The sequence below is a fragment of the Mesoplodon mirus genome, assembly GCF_964341445.2.
Source record: "Mesoplodon mirus genome assembly, chromosome: 12".
Classification (NCBI taxonomy): Eukaryota; Metazoa; Chordata; class Mammalia; order Artiodactyla; family Ziphiidae; genus Mesoplodon; species Mesoplodon mirus.
Window position 1 is genome coordinate 63,279,763 of NC_138988.1, and position 27,769 is coordinate 63,307,531.

General features: G+C 40.9%; 1 protein-coding gene across 17 annotated transcripts in view; it reads left to right on the top strand.

Annotated features, from left to right (window-relative positions):
* The window catches only part of DST (dystonin), a 488,128-nt gene that overhangs the window by 276,850 nt on the left and 183,509 nt on the right, over positions 1 to 27,769 (top strand). For all 17 annotated transcript variants that reach the window (XM_082637986.1, XM_082637996.1, XM_082637982.1 and 14 more), the window contains 3 exons: positions 20,144 to 20,256; positions 20,352 to 20,458; positions 27,574 to 27,693. In XM_082637986.1, coding sequence (XP_082494112.1) covers positions 20,144 to 20,256; positions 20,352 to 20,458; positions 27,574 to 27,693 — 340 coding nt within the window. The remainder of the gene's footprint in view (positions 1 to 20,143; positions 20,257 to 20,351; positions 20,459 to 27,573; positions 27,694 to 27,769) is intronic.

Consider the following 27,769-nt stretch of genomic DNA (forward strand, 5'->3'; position numbering starts at 1 on the left):
GAAGCCCTACCTTTTTTTTTTAATGGAAGTATAGTTGATTAACAATGTTGTGTTAGTTTTAGGTGTACAGAAAAGTGATTCAGCTGCATATGTATCTATTCTTTTTCAGATTCTTTTCCCTTATAGGTTATTATGAAGTATTGTGTAGAGTTCTGTGTGCTGTCTATTTTGTATATAGTAGTATGTTAGCTTTAACTTTGAACTTGGATTTCCTAGTGTGCTTTGTTTTCCCTTGTTGGAGTTCATGGTAAAAATACTGAATATCAGGTTTAAATACTTCGAAGATTTCTTTGTTGCTGAAGTTTTGTTAAGTTACCCTATGCCTAGAATTACTGTGGTTTCTTTTACTAGAAGAAATCTTTCATCTGTAGAACTGTATTTTTTGTAAGTCCTTGGGCCTTTCTTTTTACTTAAAAAACAAATGAGTACTTTTTTTTCCTAGTATGTGTAAGAATTAAGTAGGTGGCATTGAGCTCCACATGGTTTTCTTTGTTGAGAGCCTTGATTTACTCTAGAAACAAAGGAGACAAAGTTATGAACAATTATGAAATCACTGTTAGCGGATTTTTGGCTATTGGGCAGTACTAATCACATTTAGAGAGTAGTGTTTTACTTAACAGTTGTCTTTACGTCATAATTATTCTCTTAAATTTTGTAATGTATTTATTTGGATTCACTCTGGAAACATACCCACTTCATTGGGCTTTTTGGATTTTTTCAGATAAGAAATTTTATTATTTATATGAATTTTACTTGACTTCCATAATAAAAATCATCTGAGGTGGCACATGGGTTTGATTTCTACTCAGATGCCAAGTCTAACCATACAGGATACTTTGTTGAGAAGGCCCTTAAGAGGGAAGGAGGGCTTCACAGGAAACAACCTCGTGATTGGGGTAGTGGATGGAAAGAGGGTTATGGTTCCCTGATGTGACAAGGTCACCTGCAGTAGATAGAATGCGAGAGATTTCTCTAGAGATGAGAAGGAAAATAGTGTTTATCATTTAAGAATAAACCAGTATTATTTGTAATAACTGATTTAGTAAGTTTTTTGTGTACAGTTGTCCCCTGGTATCTGCCGGGGGGATTGGCTTTAGGACCCCCGCAGATAACAAAATCTGTGGATGCTCAAGTCCCCTACGTAGCATGGTGTAGTGTTTGCATATAACCTCATACATCCTCCATATACTTTAAATCATCTCTAGGTTACTTCTAATACCTAATACAATGGAAATGCTGTGTACATAGTTGCCAGCACACGGCAAATTCAAGTTTTGCTTTTTGGAACTTTCTGGAGTTTTTTTTCAAATCTTTTTGATCTGTGGTTAGTTGAATTTGAGGATGCGGAAACCATAGATACAGAGGGCCAACTACACTTAGTATCTTCTAAGATTTAGAATTAAGATCTGAAATGGGAAGGTAATAGCATCCTTCAGATTCTGTATTGATGTGAGTACTGTCAACAGTTGTGAATCAAGCACATTAATTTGGATTGTCTAGCATATTTCTATTAGTGTCCCCCCCCCCATAGATTATGACTTTTGAAAGTGGAGAGCGTGTTTGTTAACCCCAGTAAACAGCACTTTACTAACAATTTACTAACTTTTATTTTAAAAGTTCCATAGAAGCTTAATTTTCTAAAATTCTGTTTTTCGAAAGAACTATTATATGACTTAAAAATGAAGAGAAATTTTCATAAGACTGATTTATAGATGTTACACACTAAGAATGTTCCATGGAGGTGAAAAGAAAGTAACTGTCACATAGCAGGTACCCAGGAAATAGATGCAGGATGTTGACCAGGTATTAATTCCTGTCCTGCCTCTTTTTAATATATGGTAGCTTTTAAAATTATCACAGTCCAGTCCGGGAAGATCCCACATGCCGCGGAGCAGCTGGGCCCATGAGCCATGGCCGCTGAGCCTGCGCATTCGGAGCCTGTGCTCCGCAACGGGAGAGACCACAGCAGTGAGAGGCCCGGGTACTGCAAAAAAAAAAAAAAAAAAAAAAAAAAAATTATCACAGTCCTGTGAAATAGATGGCACTATTTCCATTGTTATCAATTTGTTATCAAATTGTTAAATTATTAAACTGAGGCTCAAAGGGTAACTCATATGCTCCATATCACATACACTTTTGTTTGTTTGTTTGTTTGTTTTTGCGGTATGCGGGCCTCTCACTGTTGTGGTTTCTCCCATTGCGGAGCACAGGCTCCGGACGCGCAGGCTCAGCAGCCATGGCTCACGGGCCCAGCCGCTCCGCGGCATGTAGGATCTTTCCGGACCGGGGCACGAACCCGTGTCTCCTGCATCAGCAGGCGGACTCTCAACCACTGCACCACCAGGGAAGCCCCCCATACGCTTTTAAATAATGGAGGTGATTGCTCTGGATTCTCAAGTCCTCATATACTTCTGTGTAAATAGTTAGTTAATTTCCTGTAGGCAGACTACATATCAAGAAATGGAACTTTTGGCCAGAGAAGCTGTGGTAGTGCATCCTTGAAGACTAATGATATTCAGCAGAGACATGTGAAAATTCTTGATGGATTTAAGAAATGGTTACCTGAAAACTGGGTTTGCCTTTTGGTGGGCGTCCAGCCAAAAGACACAACCAAACCAAAGATCGGGAAGGATTTATTTTACTTGCAGCAAGTAAGGAGAACACTGAAGATCTTTCCAGAAGCAGTGTCTCCACAGACAGCAAAATTGGGGAAGTTTTAAGCTAACAGTACATGCATATTCATGAAAGGGCTTGGGTGGTGGACAGAGCCCAAGCTTTAGTTGATTGAAGTCACAAGGGTCAGAAAAGGTCACCATCGTCATCTCTGAGGTTCTAGTTTATCTGGTGGTTGAGCATTTCAGGCTCATTGAAACAGAACTGGGAATCTTTACAACTGATATATTATCTTTGCTATTGTTACTTCTCTTGCCTGATAACAGGCAATGTTTCTGCTTTCTTTTGTTCCATTAAGATACTTAATTACTGAGATCTGTTCAAGGGCAAGCACTGTGGCCAGGCTTAGATCACAAGATGGCTTAGACCAAAAATGGCTCCTCTTATATCAGGAAAGCCGTGCCTGGTTCTCTTTCTTCTCCGGGGACCCCCTACCCTATCTGCTTACAAGATGACCAAATGAGTAGTATCATACATAACTGCCAGCTAAGATCTTGGTCCCTTGTAAGAAATAGATGAGGACAGCATTAACTGTTTAACTTAGAATCAGCCATCTCTGAAAATAGCATCACCAACAACTGTAATGTAGTGAGGAAAGTTGTAGATAATAAGAGAACATTAAAATACTTAGTACCAGTAAGAGGAAAATCACAAATGGACTATTCTGTAGTTTTAGTGTGTCATGTTATCCTACAGAGGGTGGATAGCCTGGATTGTGCGATGGATAGTGATGCTGAAAACTCAGCCTCTGTGCACCGGTGCCAAACTGAATCTCAGAGACAGGGTTTTGGGTAGGGTAGGAAAGGATAGCTTTATTGCTCTGCCAGGTAGAGGGCGCCAGAGCGGGCGTGTGCCCCTCAAAACTGCATGACCCATCCCAGGAGGATTTGGTGAGTTTTATAGCAGTGGTACAAGGGTGGGGTTGCTGATAAGATTAGGGTGTGTGCAGGGCCTGCACTCCTTTAATCTGGGCTCAGGTGATCTCCTAATCTTTTTTTTTTTTTTTTTTTTTTTTTTTTTTTGCGGTATGCGGGCCTCTCACTGTTGTGGCCTCCCCCGGAGCACAGGCTCCGGATGCGCAGGCCCAGCGGCCATGGCTCACGGGCCCAGCCGCTCCGCGGCATATGGGATCCTCCCAGACCGGGGCACGAACCCGTATCCCCTGCATCGGCAGGCGGACTCTCAACCACTGCGCCACCAGGGAGGCCCTGATCTCCTAATCTTGATGAGCTTCTCTGGTTCCTTTAATCTGGCCTCAGAGTCGAAGAATGCTGACATCTTCCATTTATTGGGGGTTTTAGTTCTGTAAAGAGCTCAAAGATATTGATATGTGTATCCCTTGAGGCGCAACCAGGACCCTGCCCCAGGGCTGGTCCTCTCTTGTCTCTGCATCCCCCTCCCTTCCCTGATTGGCAGCTGTTCGAATCTGCCCTTTGGGACTCAGGGAAGATCATGGAGGCTGGAGTCTGTTCCCTACAGACAAGAGACATGGGACAGAAAAGCTTCCATGCTCAGGAGCCCCACCCACAGGGTCCTGCTCGGTTTCAATAGTAAGGATGATAAAGTAATATGATTTAGTAGAAGAGATTACAAGGCATGGTTCTGTGGGTTCTATTTAAATAGGCCACTGATAAATACATTGTTTTTATATTACTTCTGTCTTAGGAAATTCTGTTCCTAATTCCTTCTAGGCACGTTTGTTATATTCAGTTTTCCATGCAAAGGGTTCAAATAATAAAAATACCACATATCTATACTAGTTTCTGCTTGTTTTGTTTATACAGTTTAAATTTTCTTTAAAGCGTATTAAAACCTTTTCACCAAAAACCACAACTGGTGAGACATCTTAGGTAAATAAGCCTCACTGTTGCCCCTCACCTTACTTTTCATTTGAAAGAATAACAAAGCAGACTTGGATTTGATGGACTTAGATGACAAGGATGTCACAAGAGCATTTGATGAGTAAGGAGCTTAAAAGCGAGAGAGGATGAAGTAGAATTAACTGAGAACCAATAGCCAGGGGATTCTAGGAGTATCCTTTAGACGCCAGGAGTAAGTCACCAGGAGTTAAGACACACACAGAGGAGTGAAATTCCTGACAGTAGCACACGTTTTTTAGAGGCAGGTGATAACAGTAGAGGGTTCACCTGAGACTTCTGTGCTCTCAAGTATGCTCGTACACACAGGAAAATGGGCTTTTTCCTTTCTGAGAAATAAAGCTCTGATTTCCAGCATGAACTCAGCCCCCAACTTGTCTGACTTTATCAGTCCCTACCCTGGAGCACTGATGGAAGCCAAGTTCCAACTCAGCAGCGCCCAGCATCACTCAGTGTGAAAACATTTCTGTCCGACAGGCAGAGACAAGAATGGGCACCCACGGGCCAGAACAAAGAGCACAGACTGCAGCGGGGCCAGGCGAGCCTCAGGTGGCCACACGTCAAGTTACTAATAAGTATGTCAGGACTGAAATGCTGGGGGTGTTTTGTAGAGAAATTATTTCAGCTCACTAGTTTCTGCTTGTCCCTTTCTTGTTCTTCAATTATCGCGTTCATTTATTTAACTCTCCTTTTCAAGCCCCTGGCATCCTTTTCACAAGCCTGTTTTAAATCTATTACCCAAGTAAGACAACGTTTTTGGAACAGGTTGTGTTTTAGAAGCATGCCATATAAATATTTCCTAATTAGGCAGCCAGGAATTTTTCACTTTTCTGAGTGTGCAGTTGGGTAGCAGTGATTTTGTTCATTGTCTTCATTTGGAATTAGAATTTAATGGGACCATCCTAATAGCATTCTATTAAATCTTTAAAGACGCTGTAATTGGGAAGGTTAGGCTGTGAGGCCATTGTCAGAGTCATCTTCTTTAATAGAACCTGGAGGCTGTGATTCAGCCTCATACCTGGATTCAGTCACACCTTACAAGCTATACTGGATTGGACTGGTTTAATACTGGGAGGAGGCCCTTTAGGGTTTGAAATGTTCCCATAGGAAGTTGGATTAGTGTTGACTAGGGATTTTTTCTCTCTCAGAACCTGGTCTGCCCTCAGGCTGCAGAACCCAGAGGTACGAGGGTGTGTGTGTGTGTGTGTGTGTGTGTGTGTGTGTACACAGGTAAGGTTTGTATGGCCCTGAGCTAGACACAGACAGAGCCTTGATGGTTGTTCATTTTTAAAAAAGTCACAGGGCTTCTCTGGTGGCGCGGTGGTTGGGAGGCCACCTGCCAATGCAGGGGACACGGGTTCGTGCCCCGGTCCGGGAGGATCCCACATGCCACAGAGCGGCTGGGCCCGTGAGCCATGGCCGCTGAGCCTGCAGGTACGGAGCCTGTGCTCCACAACGGGAGAGGCCACAACAGTGAGAGGCCTGCGTACCGCAAAAAAAAAAAAAAAAAAGTCACAAACATTTCAGTTTGTGAGGCAAAATCAAATTGATTATTTACCTTACCAAATAAACTTAAAACACTTGAACTGTGAGGGCATATGTGGGTGACTTGTAAACATTATCACATTTTAAAATCCGTAGGGAGCTCAGGTGCATGGCTGGTAATGCATCTGTATCCACGAGAGGCGTGTGAGTTAGTGTTCATATCCGTTGACTGTTTTTAGTATCTTCTGTGTATTTTTTCTGTGTATTTAGAATACTAGCGGGGAGGGAGGCCGGTGTCTCGAGATAACAGATGAGAATGTGCCTGTCACACCAGATTTAGGAAGCATGTAATAAATGTCAGTTTCCTTCCCTCCCTCCAGGCTGCTGCTGACCCACTAATAACAGGGCTGTGGCTAGGAGGCTCAGGAGAAGATGGGCTTTGATTAAAGACTCCCCTTACTGTGAACCTGATGCATTCTTCCTTCATCAGCTTCCCCTCAGCATTCTCTGACCTTCTCCTACCCTGAGATTTCTCCTGCAGTGCAGGACCAGTGGCTGTGTGCTCTCCATCTCTTGTTCTCTGATAGGTCCCTCTGTTTTGTTGCAGCACCTCTTTTATTTTGGCTCATTGATAGATTCATATTCTCATGTTATTCTCTGAAAGAAGTAGTTTAATATTTTCTCCCAGAGTAAATAAGTTGATTCATCCCACACACACACCCCTTTTTTTTGTGGGGGAGGGTGGTATCTAGCCCCTAGATTTACTTACAGTTTACTCTCTCTCTACAATTTAAGGTCACTTAAACATAGGAACTGAAGGAGTTACTCTGTCAAAACCAATACTATTCTCTGTGTTTAGTAAAGTCTGTGAGGCTGTTATGGGGTTAATTGTTCTTTGTGAAGAAGTGAGAGTTATAATTCGTTAGGTATCTTCTAATGTCTCGCGTTAGATTCTAATCTTGAGGTCCTAACAAAGCTTGCTGTGAATTATAGTGTTTCTTTTCTTTTTTTTTAAATTTCTTTTTTATACTGGACTGGAGCATAGTTGATTAACAGTGTTGTGTTAGTTTCAGGTGTACAGCAAAGTGATTCAGTTACACATAAACATGTTTCTGTTCTTTATAGTGTTTCTCATTCTTTGCTTTCTGCCTTGTTGGTAGGAGAGAGTCACTTTGTAGGAAAAAAAAAAGAAGAATATTGGAAGTAAATTCATACATCTCCTTTTGAGAAAAGGGAGAGTTACTTTTATAGCTTGTTGCTACCTTGGAGCTCTTGGCTTTGTTTCTTCAACAGTATGTACCCAAATATGAGCATAAAGGACTGTCTACACCCAGTTACACAACTGTGGGTGGGTCTCCTGCACATTTGTAGTTATTTGCTGGGGGAAGGGAAGGACCATATTACAGGTCTTTTTTTTTTCCCCTCTTGCGGGGAAGGGGCCGAGGTGAGATGCTTTTTCCCACCAATAAGAACAGTAAGAATATGCTAAGCCTGAACACGATTTAGTCCAAACAGTCATCTTCAGGAATTTGTCATGGTGACTGTCCTGCCATCATAGACTAAGTGAGGCATCGTTAATGCATGTTTGTGTTGTGTGATGTATCTGAGAACGGATGGAAGTGACACGGGTGGCTTCGTACATCTGTGTGTGAGTTGGTGTGCTGTGTGCTGAGCACAGAGGTTGGGCTAAGACTGATGTCTAGGTGAATGGAGTGAGTTTCTCCCTCCTTCCCTCCCTCCCCCCTTCCTTCCTTCCTTCCTTCCTTCCTTCCTTCCCTCCCTCCCCCTTCCCTCCCTCCTTCCTTCCCTCCTTCCTTCCCTCCCTCCCTCCCACTTCCCCCTTCCTTCCTTCCTTCCTTCCCTCCCTCCCTCCCTCCCCCTTCCCTCCTTCCTTCCCGCCCTCCCTCGCCCTTCTCTCCCTCCTTCCTTCCTTCCCTCCTTCCCTCCCTCCCTCCCCCTTCCCCCTTCCTTCCTTCCTTCCCTCCCTCCCTCCCCCTTCTCTCCCTCCTTCCTTCCTTCCCTCCTTCCCTCCCTCCCTCCCCCTTCCCCCCTCCCCCTTCCTTCCTTCCCTCCCTCCCTCCCCCTTCCCTCCCTCCTTCCTTCCCTCCTTCCCTCCCTCCCTCCCTCCCCCTTCCCTCCCTCCTTTCTTCCCTCCTTCCTTCCCTCCTTCCTTCCTTCCTTCCTTCCCTCCCTCCCTCCCTCCCCCTTCCCTCCCTCCCTTCCTCCCCCTTCCCTCCCTCCCTCCCTCCCCCTTCCCTCCTTCCTTCCCTCCTTCCTTCCTTCCTTCCCTCCTTTCCTCCCTCCCTGCATCCCTTTCAGCTCCTTCCATGCTGCTGAGTACACACCAGTTTCCCAGCAAAGCCTGACCTGTCTGAGCGCAGCTCTCTGCTTGTTCTGTGCCTGTACCCAGCAAATGAAGCACAGTGGAGAAAGTGCAACTTCAGGGTGGATTCCCAGCCTCATGGTTCTGCCCAGCCGTCTCTTGTATACATGTTAACTCACCCCTTCTCTCCCTCACACCCTCTGTCCTTCCTCACTCCTGCTTTCAGAAGATTTTTTTTTTTTTTTTTTTTTTTTTTTGCGGTAGGCGGGCCTCTCACTGCTGTGGCCTCTCCCGCCGTGGAGCACAGGCTCCGGACGCGCAGGCTCAGCGGCCATGGCTCACGGGCCCAGCCGCTCCGCGGCATGTGGGATCCTCCCAGACCGGGGCACGAACCCGCGTCCCCTGCATCGGCAGGCGGACTCCCAACCACTGCGCCACCAGGGAAGCCCATTTCAGAAGATTTTGAGGCCAGAAGGTGGAAAGTCTTTATTTTGGCTCCCAAAGATACAAGCCTACCTTCCTCTACATCCATCTCGCCATCTTTTCCCCGGTTTGATGGGCGTCCTCCCTCCACCTGTCCAGGGCTGTCCCCTCCTCCCCTGCTCTGGACCTCATCCCAACTGTTGCCTCAGAAACCTTCTTTCTCCTTCTAATAAACTTTTCTCTCTCAACAGATCTTTCTCACTGGATTTTAAGCCCACTGAAGCCTCTTCATTAATAAAACAATAAAAAAAAACCCTCTCTCAACCCCATGCTTTTTTCCATCTACTGCCATAGACCATTTCTTTCCTTAAAGGGAAGACTTCTCAAAAAGAATTGTCCGCACCTTCTGTTTTCATTTCTTCACCCCATACTTATTCTTCAGCCCACTTGAATCTGGCTTCTGGCCCCCAAATCCACCAAAACCACTTCTTCTAGGGTCATGAGTGATTTCAGGATAAATGTGGGTATCCAGTACACATTTTCCAGGCCTCATCTTATTTGTCAGCATTTGACCCTACTGACTGCAGGTATCTTTTCTTCACGAAATGCTCTTTTTCTTTTCTGGCCCCACCGTGCCCTGGTTTTCCTCCGTTTCCTGGACCCTTCCTGCTCAGGACCCTTTCCACACTCAGACTGTCTCACAGGCTGGTGGACATGGGAGTTCTTCAAGGTTGCCTGTCTGCCTTTCTCTTCTCTCTGTGTTGACTCTCGTCCGTACCTACACCCCTGGCTCTGTGCATTTGACCTTCTGTCTCCCAGCCTGTCCACTTCTCCCCACTGCTGCCACGTTCCTTTGCAAGTCACCCTGACCTCTCCCTGGATTCTCTGGGAGTACTTTCACCCTTTTACATTTCTTCTCTGTCTGACCTCAGAGCTGAAAGCTTAATCTCTTAATCCTCCTTAATGCATTTTAATAGTTTTCCGTAGTTCTTGGGAAAATGTTCAAAACTCCCTAAGAAGTTCATGAGATTCTGCATCATCTTGGGTCCTGCTGTTCATCCAGCCTCGTCTCTCCCTGTGTCCCCCTGCTGCTTGCTGGCTTGTTGCCAGAGCACTGGTCCCCTTGTACGCACGCTCCCTCTAACACAGTGCACGTGTGTGCTTTTGCCTCCTGCCTGGCACTCTTCCACCAGGTTTTCTCCTGGTTTCCCCCCAGCTTCCTTCAGAGCTCTGAGCTCTCCATACACAGAGTCCAATATTCTTTAAAAATTTTTTAAAATTTTGTTGAAGTATGGTTGATTTATAACGTTTTGTTAACTTCTGCTGTACAGCAAAGTGATTCAGTTATACATTATATATATTCTTTTCTATTTTGGTTTATCACAGGATATTGAATATAGTTCCCTGTGCTATACAATAGGACCTTGTTTATCCATCCTGTATATACTAGTTTGCGTCGAAAAATGTGCAGAAGACCTAATTAGATATTTCTCCAAAGAAGACACACAGATGGCCAGTAGGCACATGAAGACGTGTTCAAAATTGCTAATTATTAGAGAAATGAAATCAGAGTCCTGTATTCTTATATATATATATATATATATATATATATATTTTTTTTTTTTTTTTTTTTTTTTTTTTTTTGCGGTATGCGGGCCTCTCGCTGTTGTGGCCTCTCCCGTTGAGGAGCACAGGCTCCGGACACGCAGGCTCAGCGGCCATGGCTCATGGGCCCAGCCACTCCGCAACATGTGGGATCTTCCTGGACTGGGGCACGAACCCGCGTACCCTGCATCAGCAGGCGGACCCTCAACCACTGCGCCACCAGGGAAGCCCTGGAGTCCTGTATTCTTAATGCCTTACTGCCAGGCACATAGTAGATGCTTATTAAATATTGAGTGAATGGATGAACTCCTAGTTTGTTGCCTGGGAAGGATTATTTATAATTAGCATACCAAAGCACCACATTCTGCTTCTCTGATTACATTGTGTTACATTGTTTGTATGCCCATAGATAACTTCTTAATAACTTCTGTACATTGCTCTGTATACTTAGTTCCCCAAGTACTTTCATATGGATCTTCTCTTGAGACTTTGGGCAAATCAGTGGGGTTTTTCAAACCATATGGTGCAGCAGCCCCCAACGCCCTCCCTCCACCCCGTACACATTTTTTGTAGATGGGAAGTGTGACACAGGTGTCTGGATGTGTGTTCAAAGTCAAAGCAAGTTAGGACTAAAGCACAGGACACCTGAATCACAGCCCTTTGACTTTTTCCACCTCAGTATAGCCTTTTTCCACCTCAGTATAGCCTTTTTCCCTCAAATATGTAAAAATCTGTCTTTAATAATTTTTGGAAACTTTAAAAAACTGTGGTAAAATATACAGTCAGCCCTCAGTATCCATAGGTAATGGGATCTGCAGATTCAACCAACCAGGGATCAAAAATACTACACGATCTGGGGCTGGTTGTATCCACTTATGCAGAACTGCCTATACGAGGTGGCTTGTAAAGGAGTTGAGCATCCGTGGACTTGGGTGTCCTTGTGGGTCCTGGAACTGATCCACCATGGATACTGAGGGACCATGGTACGTAACGTAAACTTGGCCATCTTAACTATTTTTAAGTATACAGTTCACTGGTATTAAATACATTCACAATATTGTACAACCATCACCACCATCCGTCTCCAGAACTGTTTTCATCTTGCAAAACTGGAACTCTGTGCTCATTACATAGTAACTCCCCCTCCCCCTCCCCCTAGACCCTGGCAACCACCATTCTACTTTCTATTTTTTTTCCAGCTAAGAAAGAAAATTATTGCTCAGTGTCCTGTCAGATGATCAGATGTCTCAAACCACAAGGTTTATTTCAGTGGTTTTGATTTTATTTTTAAAACAATCTGTTATGAATCATGGACATAGAGAACAGACTGGTGGTTGCCAAGGCGAAGGGGGTTGGGGGAGGGATGGGGTGAGAGGTTGGGGTTAGCAGATGTAAGCTTTTATATATAGGATGGATAAACAAAAAGGTCCTACTGTATAGCACAGGGAACTGTATTCAATATCCTATTATATTCTGTAATGGAAATGGAAATATATATATATATATAAAAGAATATATATGTATCACTGAGTCACTTTGCTGCACAGCGGAAATTAACACAACATTGTAAATCAACTATACTTCAATAAAAAAATTAAAATTAAAAATTAAAAAATCTGTTACCAAATGGTATCTTTTCCCGACGTCATCATTTTATAGTGTCTTCCAGAGTTAGACCAGCATGAAACACCCCCGTCCGCCACTCCAGGCCTAAGTGTGTTCTTTGCCTCTAGATTTAAACAGTAAAAATCAACACTGGAAAAGAATGAAAAGGTTTGCTGCTACTGGTTGAGGGTATAAGGCGTGTTTGTGATTGTCCTGTTTGTCTTGTTATATCTGATATTATTGAGGATTTTTTTTTCCAGTACAAAATGTTAATAATTTTGAAAGGAAAGATTAGAGACAAGGGGAATTCTAAGATGGTTTAGTTCCCAACTTCCCTGATAAGATTCACCTGGGGGAAGGGGCGAACCTTGTTAAAATAGAGATGACCAGGCCTTCCACAGTCTGGATCAAACCATTCCAAGTAAGGGAAGCGTTCGTATATTCGATGAATACTGTTTTTTTTTTTTTTTTTTTTTTTTTTTTTATTTTATTTTAGATGAATACTGTTTTGTTAACAAGCTGGAACTACATCTTAATTCTTACAGTTTATTTTTCTGAGTATGCCAGTGTGCGCACATACACTTTGTGGTGTTTCTTTCTGGGGCTTACCATCAGTATCGTTTTCCCCAGCAGCAGAAGCATGAATTCATCTGTATTTTCTTTATCCTGATTTTTCAGCTTCATATTGGACACGACTGTTTGATGAGTTCTCAGTGTATAATGCCAGCAGAGTGCAGCATTTTGGCTTGGGCTTTGCATGGAGACAGACCTGGGTTCAAATACTGACTGCTCCTTGTCAGATTCTGCCCTTGTCCCAGTTATGTAACGTCCTTAAGCTTCAGTTTTTCCGTCTGTAAATTCAGGACAATAACACACCCTGCTGCTCAGGGTTGTCAAGAAGATAAAGTGAAACAGTGCCTTTAAAGCCTGTAGTGCACTGCCTGCCACGTAGTCGATATCAATACATATGAATCCCTATTGTTGTTTTGTGACTGTTACTATTTTATAAGGCATCCCAGCTGGGAACATGGCCAAAAGCTGAAGCTGAATGCACATGAGAACACGAGAAGGGAGGATTCAGAACCCAGGAGAAGTAATTAGTGCTTCTGAAAATGTTATAATTGATCCCTTGCATGTTGTTTTCACCCCACACCTATTTTCCAGATTGTTTTCAGGAGAGAAAAGCCCTTGGGAAACCTCAAAACCATGTGTATTTGTTTGGGTGATGGAGGAGCTGTGACATCGGATCCTGTTCCCTATGGATTTTGATGAGGATTTCAAATCCTGATTGGAAGCCTTAGATGGTGGCTTTGTCTGTAGAAATTAGTGAAAAGAAAAGGATCAAACCTAAAATGGAGACTATCTCCAGAAATTTGAATTAGTGGTACTTTTCAGTCCACAAAGCTCATCTGTTCCTTTATTATCCATTCATTCCTCAAGTGTTCATGTGCTGGGCATTAGGCTGGATATTGAGGATAGAGATGTGGATAAAACATGGGTTCTGCCTTCAGGAAGCCCGCAGTCCACTGTGAGAGATGGACAAATGCATAGTTGTAACAAACTGTGGTAACTACAGAAATAAAGGTAGCACAGAACACTGGGAACAGAGAAGAGCATTTGCTGGAGGAGACAGTGCTGGAACCAAGTCTTGCAGGAGAATTTGAGTTGACCAGGTCATGTCATCTCGTTGGGGTGAAGTGTGCAGTGGACATTTCCTGAGCAAAGGAGAGACAAGAAAAACCTGATGTTTTTGTTTTGTATTAATAGACTCTGCTTCTCTCCCTCATGTTTGTAAAAGGGAAATTTCTCAAACATAGGTTGAGGGTTCAGATCCTGGGTAGCCAAGACTTAAGTCTATACTCACTCCATAAATGACTGCCGAGTGCCAACTGAGAGACAGTACAACCAACAAACTCTATGAAATTTCTTTTTATATGTACCACATCTTTATCCGTTCATCTGTCCATGGACATTTAGGTTGTTTACATGTCTTGGCTACTGTGAATAGTGCTGCTATGAACATAGGGGTGCATATATCTTTTCTTTTTCCTTTTTTTTAAGTGAAGTGTAGTTGATTACAGTGTTGTGTTAATTTCTGCTCTATTGCATCTGCTAATGGCAAACTCCCACTCCTACACTCTCCCACCCCGCACCCCCTTGGCAACCACCAGTCTGTTCTCTATGTCTATGAGTCTGTTTCTGTTTTGTAGATAGGTACATTTGTGTCCTATTTTAGATTCCACATGTAAGTGATATCATATGGTATTTGTCTTTCTATTTCTGACTTCTCTTAGCGTGATAATCTCTACTTGCATCCATGTTGCTGCAAATGGCATTATTTCATTCTTTTTTATGGCTGGGTAATATTCCATTGTGTGTGTGTGTGTGTGTGTGTGTGTGTGTGTGTGTGTGTGTATCACATCTTCTTCATGCATTCATCTGTCAATGGATATTTAGGTTGAAACAAACTCTATGAATTTAAATCATTTTTTTCCATACTTTGGAAACAAATCCTGATTTGGACTTTGACTATTGATATTTCTTATATATGTCCTTTCAGCAGTTGTCACATTTTTGGTTCAGGATTTGGTAATCTTGTGTCTGCACTACTGTATTCTTTTCTTAGCTAACTTTTATCAGTGCCCTCTCTGGTATGTTCCGATGGCAATTTCTAAGGACTTTCTTTCCAGGTATTTTGACTTTGCTTCATGCTCCTTGTAGTTGGGCTAATTGGTGTTTGACGTGATAAAATATGGAAGCCTAATCTTCAGCCATTTGTGACACTAAGTCACGTTTTCTCTCAGAATCATATCTAATTCTTATGTGAGCTAATATGTTAAAGTGTTTGAAGACTGTTTGGGGTGTCTATACCAAAAAATCTCTTATAGAATTTTAATGTTCCACTAGTTTGGCTATCAATGTGGGGATGATATCTTTATATTTTATATATACACACACACACACAAACATATATCTCTCTCCAAATGCCTCTATATACATAAATACCATACATATATATGTATATATGCTTGTGGGTGTATATATATATGTATTTTGTCCAGGGAGAATGCACTTTTAATATGGGTGTTGTATGCAAGATAAGCATTACTTTTACCCAAAATTATTTTGCATTATGACCGTTACTGTTTCGTTTGATACCTTTTTGTCCTGTATTTTTGGGAATAAATCAAAGACACTAAGCATGCATAGAAGTGGCTTGCAATTTTTGGCCTTTCTTTCAACTTCATCTTATGGCCTTATCTTGGTTTTATATTTCTAACTTAAAATGTATGTGACCATCTCTTGTTTTTATTAATTTGTAATCTGTTTTTACTCATTTAATGGGAAAAAGGTGGGATATAAATATGTTTTAAAAACTGCTATCCATGATGATTGAGTCATTTAGAAAAGATTACAGTATCATAGAATAATAATACAAGTAAGAGTCACAATGGCTTTTTTTCCATAAAAGGACTAGTATATATTATTTTAGTGGCAGAGGATTACATTATACAATTTTCAGTGGTCTTCAGTGAACAGGGAAATTACACTAGTTAACACTCAACTATCTAAACTAATACAGGAACTTCATTGCTCACAGCCTTTGCTTAGTCAAACCTCAGATGGGAATAAAATTTCCTGTAAAAGTGCCCTGAAAGGGAGATGTTACAGTAAAATGGAACCTTTAGAATGAAAATAAAAATCTTCTGTAGGTGGAAAATAGTTGAAGTTTTCAAGGGTTATATGATCCCAGTGAGGCGATGAAGGAGAAAGAAAGGTAGGTCACAGCACATGTGACTTCTGGAAGCTCCAGACAAACAGAGGAAAAGCAGGATGGGAGACTGAAAAGGGACACCAGGGGAGGGTAGAATTATGACAAGTTGGAGGCTGCTACTTTTTCACAGTAGTTTTAAAAAAACATTTTCCTTCATTAAGGCTTGTCTACTGCAGTCTTTCAGTGGAGGAAAACCATTGCAGCTTTTGTGCCATTAAAGGGTTAAATATCATGAAAAAAGAGATGACTTACCCCAGATTGATGCATTACACAGCTGCTTTTGTGCTGAAACAACTATGTCATTCTGAAGGAGGTTTTATGTTTTGTTCTCTCAGTGGAGAACTAAATTCTTCAATGACTTTATTCATTCTCGGGGATTACTCAGTGTTTACTTTCTTTGCTAATGGCAGGCTTTGCATGGTAACGTGCCCTTTCTTGTCCGGAGATTTGGCAAACTCAGAAACGTTGGTTTTTTATTTCTTTAAAATGTCAGAACTTTGTGGATGCAAAACAATTTTTTGAACTTCAGAGGTTTGTTTTTGTCTAGACTATCATCCACACTTGTTTAGTAATCTTGAAGTTGGAAGATTCTTCAAAATAGTTCTGTGTGAATAAAAAATGTTATTTTTAGGTATGTCATTTACCTCTGTTGTTGTCAGTAGATTCATAGTTCGTATAATCAATGTGGGTTCCCTTTTCAGTGATCATATTGGTGGCAGTGTGAAAAGAATTAAAGAATTTCCAAATAATTCCTGGGAAATAGGTAGGTAGGTAGTTACATTTCAAGGTTACGAACACTTCTCGACTTCCCTGGTGGTGCAGTGGTTAAGAATCTGCCTGCCAATGCAGGGGACACAGGTTCAATCCCTAGTTCTGAAAGATCCCACATGCTGCGGAGCAACTAAGCCCATGCACCACAATTACTGAGCCTGTGCTGCAGAGCCCGCGAGCCGCAACTACTGAGCCCATGTGCCACAACTACTGAAGCCCATGTGCCTAGAGCCCATGCTCCACAACAAGAGAAACCACTGCAGTGAGCAGCCCACGCACCACAATGAAGAGTAGCCCCCGCTCGCCGCAACTAGAGAAAGCCCACGTGCAGCAATGAAGACCCAATGCTGCAAAAAAAAAAAAAAAAAATCAGGGTTATGAACACTTCAAAGGGCTATAAAACTGTGACTAGATTTCTTTGGAGGTCTGCTTTCTCATCAGATAAAAATAAGAGTACAGATTGCTGTTTCCCTCCCTAAGATAAATGATATATTTTCCTCATGTAAACAGTCTTCTCATAGTGTTCAGAATAATTGTATTTCATCCTCCCATGCTACCTCTGAGCCCTCCCACTCTTTCTGCAGACCCTCAAAGGGTTATTTTGAGAAAAGCAGATTGCCCTTGGAGGTTGGAAAGAGAGCCTTTCCTTAGATGTTGAGAAACAGGTTCTTAGAGATTTTAAAGGTGGGTGCCACTCTTTTTGAAGACTTTACTGTTTTCACATTTGTTTCTGCATTCTTTTAATGCTTTGGTTTTGAGAGGAAAGTTTCTAGACTGGCTTCTGGCCTTGAGTTAAGTTTCCAGCTACTGTGTTTTGTCACTTTGTATTCAAGGAGTATTCAGGAAGTCTTTTCTTGTCTTATATGTAGATAGAGCCAGCCTCAGTTATCCCTGTGGTTTAGAGCATCATGGAAGTCTCACAAATTAGAGGTGAAACCTGGGGTGTGTATGTGTGTAATGTGTGCTTGTGAAGATATAAGCTAATGCTTATTTTAGTCGAAAGACTAAAATATGATTTATGATTCAATTTACTAACCAACCTACTTACCAATTTATTGGTAGATATTTATTGAGTGTCTACAATGTATATGCCACTCTTTATCTCAGCAGAAGGATAAAATACAAAGGTTCATTAAAACCACATGGTTCTTACAGTCATAGAGTTGACCAGTCGGGAGAAACAAGATGTGCCTGCACATTGAACAGTGAATTTAGAGGGCAAAGAAGTATGTGATTATTCCAGGTGCCAAATTAACTGGCACAGGCCCAAGACTATAAAGAGTTCAGGGAACAGAGGGGAAAAAAATGAGGGCTGGAAAGATGAGTGAAGGCACCACAGAGGAGATAGGGCTTGATCTCTGCTCCCAGGATGAGAAGAATTGAGGAATTTGTCAGTGACAGGAAAGGGCATCCTGCGTGGGGGGTGCCCTGAGAATGACAGTGCACTGGGCATAAGCTCTTTGTGTTTGGGGAGAAACCCTGAGAAGTTGCTAGTTGGATTAGATGGATGCTTTTGAGGTAGTGGGGTTTAAATAGATTGAATGCGACACATATTCATATATTGAGTAGGCCAAAAGGTTTGTTGTTTTTTTCCATTAAGACGCTTCCAGTAGTGCTTAGTTGTCTTAAACTTCATTCGAAACAATTTTGTTAGCTTGTATTGTGACAGCTAGCATAGCAGCGTGCATTAAAAACAAAGAAACTTGTCAAAATTGGTGAATTTTTGTGTAGCCATTTTAATATTGAAGATGGAAGAAGAAAAGCAACATTTTTGGCATATTATGCTTTATTATTTCAAGAAAGGTAAAAACGCAACTGAAACGCAAAAAGAGATTTGTGTAGTGTATGGAGAAGGTGCTGTGACGTGATTGAATGTGTCAAAAGTGGTTTGTGAAGTTTCGTGCTGGAGATTTCTCACTGGACAATGCTCCATGGTTGGGTAGACCAGTTGAAGTTGATAGTGATCAAATCGAGACATTAATTGAGAACAATCAACCTAATACCACGCGGGAGATAGCCGCCATACTCAAAATATCCAAATCAAGCATTGAAAATTATTTGCACCAGCTTGGTTATGTTAATAGCTTTGATGTTTGGGTTCCACATAAGTGAAGTGAAAAAAACTTTCTTGACTGTGTTTCCACGTGCAATTCTGTACTTAAGCAAAATGAAAATGTTCCATTTTTAAAACAAATTGTGATGGGTGATGAAAGGCAGATACTGTACAATGATATGGAACGGAAGAGAAATGAACCACCACCAACCCCACCAAAGGCTGGTCTTCATGCAAAGAAGGTGATGTTGTGTATATGGTGGGGTTGGAAGGGAGTCCTTTATTATGAGCTCCTTCCAGACAAACCAAACGATTAATTCCAACAAGTGCTGATCCCAATTAGACCAACTGAAAGCAGCACTTGACGAAAAGTGTCCAGAATTAGTCAACAGAAAATGCATAATCTTCCATTAGGGTAACGCAAGACCACATGTTTCTTTGATGACCTGGCAAAAACTGTTACAGCTTGGCTGGGAAGTTCTGATTCATCCACCATATTCACCAGATATTGCATCTTTGGATTTCCATTTATTTCAGTCTTTACAAAATTCTCTTAATGGAAAAAATGTCATTTCCCTGGAAGACTGTAAAAGGCACCTGGAACAGTTCTTTGCTCAAAAAGATAAAAAGTTTTGGGCAGATGGAATTATGAAGTTGCCTGAAAAATGGCAGAAGGTAGTGGAACAAAACAGTGAATACGTTATTCAATAAAGTTCTTGTTGAAAATGAAAAATGTGTCTTTTATTTTTACTTAAAATGTGAAGGAACTTTTTGGCCAACTCAATATATTCTGATCTTGAGGAATTTGTAGACTTTGCTGAAAGTTTATACATTAAAATTGTTATATTTTCCTACATTTGCTTTTGGCACACAAAAGTTTCTGAGAGAAGCGAGTGTTGACTGAAAAATGTACAACCTAAAAGTTGAGAGTTATGTTTTATTCGGTGGACAAAACTGAGGACTTAATCCCAGGACACAGCATCTCAGATAGCTCTGAGGGACTGCTCTGAAGAGGCAAGTGGGGAGCTAGCAAGTGGGGAGCAACAAAGACCAGGGAGTTGGAACATCAAATGATTACTGTTAATTAAAGAGAAGCAGACATCTCAAGTTAAGGAATTTAGCGCTTTTCTATGGAAAGATGCAAGAGTCTGGGCTTACTGAAATCATTACTTTGATATGCACCTCAGCTGTCTGGGGCCAGTATCCTGCTTTTCTCATTCTGAGTCTTCTCAGGGTGCATCATCAGGGGTGACTGCAGTGTCTAATGGTTTGATGGCGGGCATCCTGTTTCCTTCCTGAGTTCCCTTAGGTCTCAACGTCGGGGTGGCTGTAATGTGATGGCTTCAAGGCTGCAACATCCTTTGTTTACTGATAAGACAGGGGGCATTTTTAGTTCACATGAGCAGTGTTAAAGACTGGATGAAAAACTCTGTATTTCAACACAAGCTTCATAATAATATTTGCAGGAGTTGTTATGTCAATAGGCATACATGTAAATTTCATGTTGAATTGGCAAGTGAAAAACACCATTAATATGGTGCATTTTTTCCTAGGCCGGACCTGATAGACATGAATACTGTTGCTGTTCAAAGCAACCTTGCAAATTTAGAGCACGCTTTCTATGTAGCAGAAAAAATCGGTGTTATAAGACTTCTGGATCCTGAAGGTGAGTGATTATTTTGACCAGATGTCCACGGGCTGGAAAGTCTGATCCAAAGTAATTGATCAGCATTTTGAAATAATTCATGTTGCTGCTTTTAGATGTTGATGTCTCCTCACCTGATGAAAAATCAGTAATAACTTATGTATCATCTCTCTATGACGCATTTCCCAAAGTCCCTGAAGGTGGTGAAGGCATTGGTGCAAATGTGAGTATTGATTTTTCCATTCTGAAGCTGCTGACTCAGAATTGACTGAATTCTCTGATAGTGCTTTTTACAGTTTTTTTAATATGACTTTTTAAAATTGAAATATAGTCGATTTACAATGTTGTGTTAATTTCTGCTGTACAACAAAGTGATTCAGTTATACACACACACACACACACACATTGTTTAATGTTATTTTCCATTATGGTTTATCATAGGATATTGAATATAGTTCTGCTAACTTCAACCTCCCACTCCACGCCTTCCCTAACCCCCTCTCCCTTGGCAACCACAAGTCTGCTGTCTGTGTCTGTGATTCTGTTTCTGTTTCATAGATAAGTTCATTTGTGTCATTTTAGATAGCACATATAAGTGATATCATATGGTATTTGTCTTTCTCTTTCTGACTTACTTCACTTAGTATGAAAATCTCTAGGTCCATCCACATTGCTGCAAATGGCATTATTTCATTCTTTCTTACAGCTGAGTAATATTCCATTGTATGTATATGTGTCACATCTTTATCCATCTGTCAATGGACATTTAAGTTGTTTCCATGTCTTGGCTATTGTAAATAGTGCTTCTGTGAACATTGGGGTGCATGTATCTTTTTGAGTTAGAGTTTTGTCTGGATATATGCCCAGGCATGGGATTCCTCTTTTTTTTGGTTGTTTTTTTTTTTTATAGTTTCCTTTGCTGTGCAAAAGCTTTTAAGTTTCATTAGGTCCCATTTGTTTGTTTCTTTGTTTGTTTGTTTTCATTTCCATTACTCTAGGAAATGGGTCAAAAAAGATCTTGCTGTGATTTATGTCAAAGAGCATTCTTCCTATGTTTTCCTCTGAGAGTTTTATAGTGTCTGGTTTTACATCTAGGTCTTTAATCCACTTTAAGTTTACTTTTGTGTATGGTATTAGGGAGTGTTCTAATTTCAGTCTTTTACATATAGCTGTCCAGTTTTCCCAGCACCACTTATTAAAGAGACTGCCTTTTCTCCATTGTATATCCTTGCCTCCTTTGTCATAGATTAGGTGACCATAGGTGTGTGGGTTTATCTCTGGGTTTTCTATCCTGTTCCATTGATCTATATTTCTGTTTTTGAGCCAATACCATATTGTCTTGATTACTGTAGCTTTGTAGTATAGTCTGAAGTCAGGGAGTCTGATTCCTCCAGCTCCGTTTTTTTCCCTCAAGATTGCTTTGGCTATTCGGTGTCTTTTGTGTCTCCATACAAATTTTAAGATTTTTTTGTTCTAGTTCTGTAAAAAATGCTATTGGTAATTTGATAGGGATTGCACTGAATCTGTAGATTGCTTTGGGTAGTATGGTCATTTTCACAATATTGATTCTTCCAATCCAAGAACATCATATATCTCTCCAACTATTTGTGTCATCTTTGATTTCTTTCATCAGTGTCTTATAGTTTTCTGAGTACAGGTCTTTTACCTCCTTAGGTAGGTTTATTCCTAGGTATTTTATTCTTTTTGTTGCAGTGGTGAATGGGATTGTTTCCTTAATTTCTCTTTCTGATCTTTCGTTGTTAGTGTGTAGGAATGCAAGAGATTTCTGTGCATTAATTTTGTATCCTGCCACTTCACCAAATGCATTGATTAGCTGGTGGCATCTTTAGGATTATCTATGTATAGTGTCATGTCATCTGCAAAGAGTGACAGTTTTACTTCTTTTTTTCCAATTTGGATTCCTTTTATTTTTCTTCTCTGATTGTGTGGCTAGAACTTCCAAAACTATGTTGAATAATAGTGATGAGAGTGGACATCCTTGTCTTGTTCCTGATCTTAGAGGAAATGCTTTCAATTTTCACCATTGAGAATGATGTTTGCTGCAGGTTTGTCATATATGGCCTTTATTATGTTGAGGTAGATTCCCTCTGTGCCCACTTTCTGGAGAGTTTTTATCATAAATAGGTGTTGAATTTTGTCAAAAGCTTTGTCTGCATCTACTGAGATGATCATATGGGTTTTATTCTTCGATTTGTTACTATGGTGTATCACATTGATTGATTTGCATATATTGAAGAACCCTTGCATCCCTGGGATAAATCCCACTTGATCATGGTGTATTATGTTTTTAATGTGTTGTTGGAATCTGTTGGCTAGTATTTTGTTGAGGATTTTTGCATCTATATTCATCAGTGATATTGGTCTGTAATTTTCTTTTGTTGTAGTATCTTTGTCTGCTTTTGAGGTCAGGGGGACAGTGGCCTCATAGAATGAGTTTGGCAGTGTTCCCTCCTCTGCAATTTTTTGGAAGAGTTTGAGAAGGATGGGTGTTACCTCTTCTCTCAATGTTTGATAGAATTCACCTGTGAAGCCATCTGGTCCTGGACTTTTTGTTTGTTGGAAGATTTTTAATCACAGCTTCAATTTCATTACTTGTAATTGGTCTGTTAATATTTTCTGTTTCTTCTTGGTTCAGTCTTGGAAAGTTATACCTTTCTAAGAATTTGTCCATTTCTTCCAGGTTGTCCATTTTATTGGCACAGAGTTGCTTGTAGTAGTCTCTTATGATGCTTTGTAATTCTGCGGTGTCAGTTGTAAGTTCTCCTTTTTCATTTCTAATTTTATTGATTTGGGTCCTCTCCGTCTTGAGTCTGGCTAAAGGTTTATCAGTTTTATCTTCTCAGAGAACCAGCTTTTCATTTTACTGATCTTTGCTGTTGTTTTTTTTGTTGTTGTTCTATTTCATTTATTTCTGCTCTGATCTTTATGATTTCTTTCCTTCTACTAACTTTAGCTTTTGTTTGTTCTTCTTTCTCTAGTTCCTTTAGGTGTAAGGTTAGATTGTTTATTTGAGATTTTTCTTGTTTCTTGAGGTAGGATTGTATTGCTATAAACTTCCCTCTTAGAACTGCTTTTGCTGCATCCTATAGGTTTTGGATCGTCATGTTTTCATTGTCATTTGTCTCTAGGTATTTTTTGATTTCCTCTTTGATTTCTTCAGTGATCTCTTGGTTATTTAGTAACATATTGTTTAGCCTCCATGTGTTTGTGTTTTTTATGTTATTTTCCCTGCAATTTATTTCTAATCTCATAGCGTTGTGGTTGGAAAAGATGCTTGATATGATTTCAGTTTTCTTAAATTTACCGAGGCTTGATTTGTGACCCAAGATGTGATCTGTCTTGGAGAGTGTTCCGTGTGCCCTTGAGAAGAAGGTGTAATCTGCTGTTTTTGGATGGAATGTCTTATAAATATCAATTAAATCTGTCTGGTGTATTGTGTCATTTAAAGCTTGTGTTTCCTTATTAATTTTCTGTCTGGATGATCTGTCCATTGGTGTAAGTGATGTGTTAAAGTCCCCCACTATTGTGTTACTGTTGATTTCCTCTTTTATAGCTGTTAGCATTTGCCTTATGTATTGAGATGCTCCTATGTTGGGGGTGCTTATATATTTATAATTGTTATATTTTCTTCTTGGATTGATCCCTTAATCATTATGTAGTGTTCTTCCTTATCTCTTTTAACATTCTTTATTTTAAAGTTTATTTTATCTGATATGAGTATTACTACTCCAGCTGTCTTTTGATTTCCATTTGCATGGAATATCTTTTTCCATCCCCTCACTTTCAGTCTGTATGTGTCCCTAGGTCTGAAGTGGGTCTCTTGTAGACAGCATATATTTGGGTCTTGTTTTGGTATCCATTGAGTGAGCCTGTGTCTTTTGGTTGAAGCATTTTATCCATTTACAGTTAAGGTAATTATCGATATCTATGTTCCTATTACCGTTTTCTTAATTGTTTTGGGTTTGTTTTTGTAGGTCCTTTTCTTCTCTTGTGTTTCCCACTTAGAGAAGTTCCTTTTGCATTTGTTGTAGACCTGGTTTGGTGGTGCTGAATTCTCTTAACTTTTGCTTGTCTGTAAAGCTTTTGATTTCTCCATCGAATCTGAATGAGATCCTTTCTGGGTAGAGTAATCTTGGTTGTAGGTTCTTCCCTTTCATCACTTTAAATATATCGTGCCCCTCCCTTCTGGCTTGTAGAGTTTCTGCTGAGAAATCAGCTGTAACCTTATGGGAGTTCCCTTGTATGTTGTCATTTTCCCCTTGTTGCTTTTAGTAATCTTTCTTTGTCTTTAATTTTTGTCAGTTTGATTACTGCATATCTTGGCATGTTTCTTCTTGGGTTTAACCTGCCTGGGACTCTCTGCGCTTCCTGGACTTGGATGGCCATTTTGTTTCCCATGTTAGGGACGTTTTCAGCTATAATCTCTTCAGATATTTTTTCTGGTCCTTTCTCTCTCTCTCTTCTCCTTCTGGCACCCCTATAATGCTAATGTTGGTGCGTTTCATGCTGTCCCAGAGGTCCCTTAGGTTGTCTTCATTTCTTTTCATTCTCTTTTCTTTATTCTGTTCCATGGCAGTGAATTCCACCATTCTGTCTTCCGGGTCACTTATCCGTTCTTCTGCCTCAGTTATTTGCTATTGCTTCCTTCTAGTGTATTTTTCATTTCAGTTATTGTATTGTTCATCTCTATTTGTTTGTTTTTTAATTCTTCTAGGTGTTTGTTCTTTAATTCTTCTAGGTCTTTGTTAAACATTTCTTGTGTCTTCTTGATCTATGCCTCCATTCTTTTTCCGAGGTCCTGGATCATCTTCACTATCATTCTGAATTCTTTTTCTGGAAGGTTGCCTATCTCCACTTCATTTAGTTGTTTTTCTGGGGGTCTATCTTGTTCCTTCATCTGGTACATAGTCCTCTGCCTTTTCATTTTGTCTGTCTTTCTGTGAATGCGGTTTTCGTTCCACTGGCAGCAGGATTGTAGTTCTTCTTGCTTCTGCTGTCTGCCCTCTGGTAGATGAGGCTCGATTGCTGGATCTTATGGTAATTATAGTTTTAGTTTTCTGAGGAACCCCCGTACTGTTCTCCATAGTGGCTGCAACAATTTACATTCCCACCAACAGTGTAGGAGGGTTCCCTTTTCTCCATACCCTCTCCAGCATTTGTTATTTGTAGACTTTTTAATGGTGGCCATTCTGACCAGTGTGAAGTGGTACCTCGTTGTAGGTTTGATTTGCATTTCTGTAATAATTAGCGCAGTTGAGCATATTTTCATGTGCCTGTTGGCCATTTGTATTTCTTCTGTGGAGAAATGTCTATTTAGGTCTTCTGCCCTCTTTTTGATTGGATTATTTTTTTTGCTGTCAAGTTATATGAGTTTACAGTTTTTAATTATCAAATATTTTTGAAAGGATTTGAGTTAATAGGTCACTTAATTTAGAGATTTTCTTTTTAAACTTACTGCTGTTTTACAGCTGCCCTATTTGGTATCCTTCTCTGCAGAGAAGGTATGCAGAGAATATCTCACTTTTGAAATCACTTTCAAGTTTTTTAACTTATGTGATCCCAGGATATAAGGTAGCTCTGCCTTGGTTTCTCATTTAAAGGTGAGGCCCGGAGGAGGGCGATTTGATTTTGCCAAATTAACGGAGCTTCTTCGTAGCAGGGCACGGTCTCTGACAAGCAGCTTTGGGCTCTTTATTTAGTCCACTGCTTCCCAAAGTCTGTGCAGTTCATTTCAGCGGTGCGTTTTGTGCGGGTCCTGCTGACAAGTGCTGTGCGTTTCTGGAGGACAGGGCACCCTATACATGACGTGCATTTGGGGGGACCCCCCTCACCCTGACTTCTCCACTCCTCCTGCAGATTTCTCCTTTATTCTGTCTCACTTTGAAGGTTTGGGAGCTCCCCTTTCAGGTCTCTTATTTCGCCTCTGTGTGCTATTGCTTGAGGCTTGTTTCCATTCCCTTCTCATGTTCTTTCTCACAAAGGCTGGTGCCCAAGTGACTTGGTCCCATGCTCCTCCTCTGCTTCAGTGTCTGCCAGTGACTCAGGGTTGAGTGTTGCTCCAAAATGTTATTGTGGCTGTTCCTTGCTTGGTCTTCTCACTGCCTGTACCCAGTTCCTCACTCTTATCCCTTCACTAGAATAAGGATGAGAGCTTTCTTTTGGCTTTACTTTCTCCATTGTTTTTCTCTTCCCATGAACTCTGCACATTGTTGCCACATTAGCTAGAAAAACTTCCGTGGCTCCATGTGGCTTGTAAGGTTCAACCCAGTCTAGATGTTCTGACGTCCACAATTCTGCCTTTTATCAGTTCTGCTTACCCACATCATTCCCCACATGAACTGTTTGTGGTGTCCGGGGCATTTCTGTTTCAGAGTCCTGACTCCCTTGACCCCCCTCCCCCATCTTTTCTCTGCTCCTTCTGCCAGCCACCAACAATTACTGGTCATTGTACAACTGCTCAGGGATTCCCTCTCCCAGGAAACCTTCAGTGATCATTTTGAGGCACATTTATGCTCACCTAATTCTTACCTTAGCACCTCACATGTACTACCCGTTTCCGTTATTTCAGCACCTCTTAAATGCTGCTTTTCGTTTTGCGTAACTGTTTATATTATGACTCTCTCTTGCCTCCTCATCTAGACAGAAACTCTTTGATAAAAGAGGTCATGTCTTGAAGTATTATATTTTTATTACAATGCTTAGCACAATGCTTTGAACATCATAAGCAGTCATCAAATACTTAATTGAATATAGCAGTTTACAATTTTCCAGTCTCCTCCATTTTAAAAAATGTTTGCCTAACAGTACTTGAATCATCCCACATGTACATTTCCTCTAGTTTTCACTCCTGTCTGGTGTCCTATGTATCGCGTAGCTCTTTGAGTTTCAGATATAAGGTGGACTTAGAAAGGTTGGCAGAGAGGGCAACTGACCTGGCTTATGCAGGCTAAACCTTTTGAGTGCCTTTCTTGAGTGCCTGGAAAACACCTCAGATTGATCACAGTGTTCTTTTTTTTCTGCTACGTTTCAATGCAGCCTCTGAAGCCTTTGTAACACAGTGCTTCAAGCAGCCTGGATCCCTGGATAGAGCTGGCACTCCTGAGGCTAGTCTTAGTGGTCAGATGTTGATAGTGTGTTTTGAAGGCTGTTTAAGTGGAAAGGATTAGGGCTGGGTGGAAAGGAAGAAAACATTGAGCTGGTCCTCTCCATCAGGCTTAAAGCCCCGCAAATCCACAGAATGACCTCTGGCCAGATTGTGTTAGACGTGAATGTTACAATCTGCAGATATAGACCTTCTCTGCCATCTTCTCGTTGTAGGATGTTGAAGTCAAATGGATTGAATACCAGAATATGGTCAACTACCTCGTCCAGTGGATCAGACACCATGTGACCACTATGTCCGAGAGAACATTTCCTAATAATCCCGTAGAACTCAAGGTCTGTGTCCCTATAGAAGTTAAGTAGGATTGAGTTTATTATTAAACTTTTAAATAATGCTGAAATGGTTCTATCA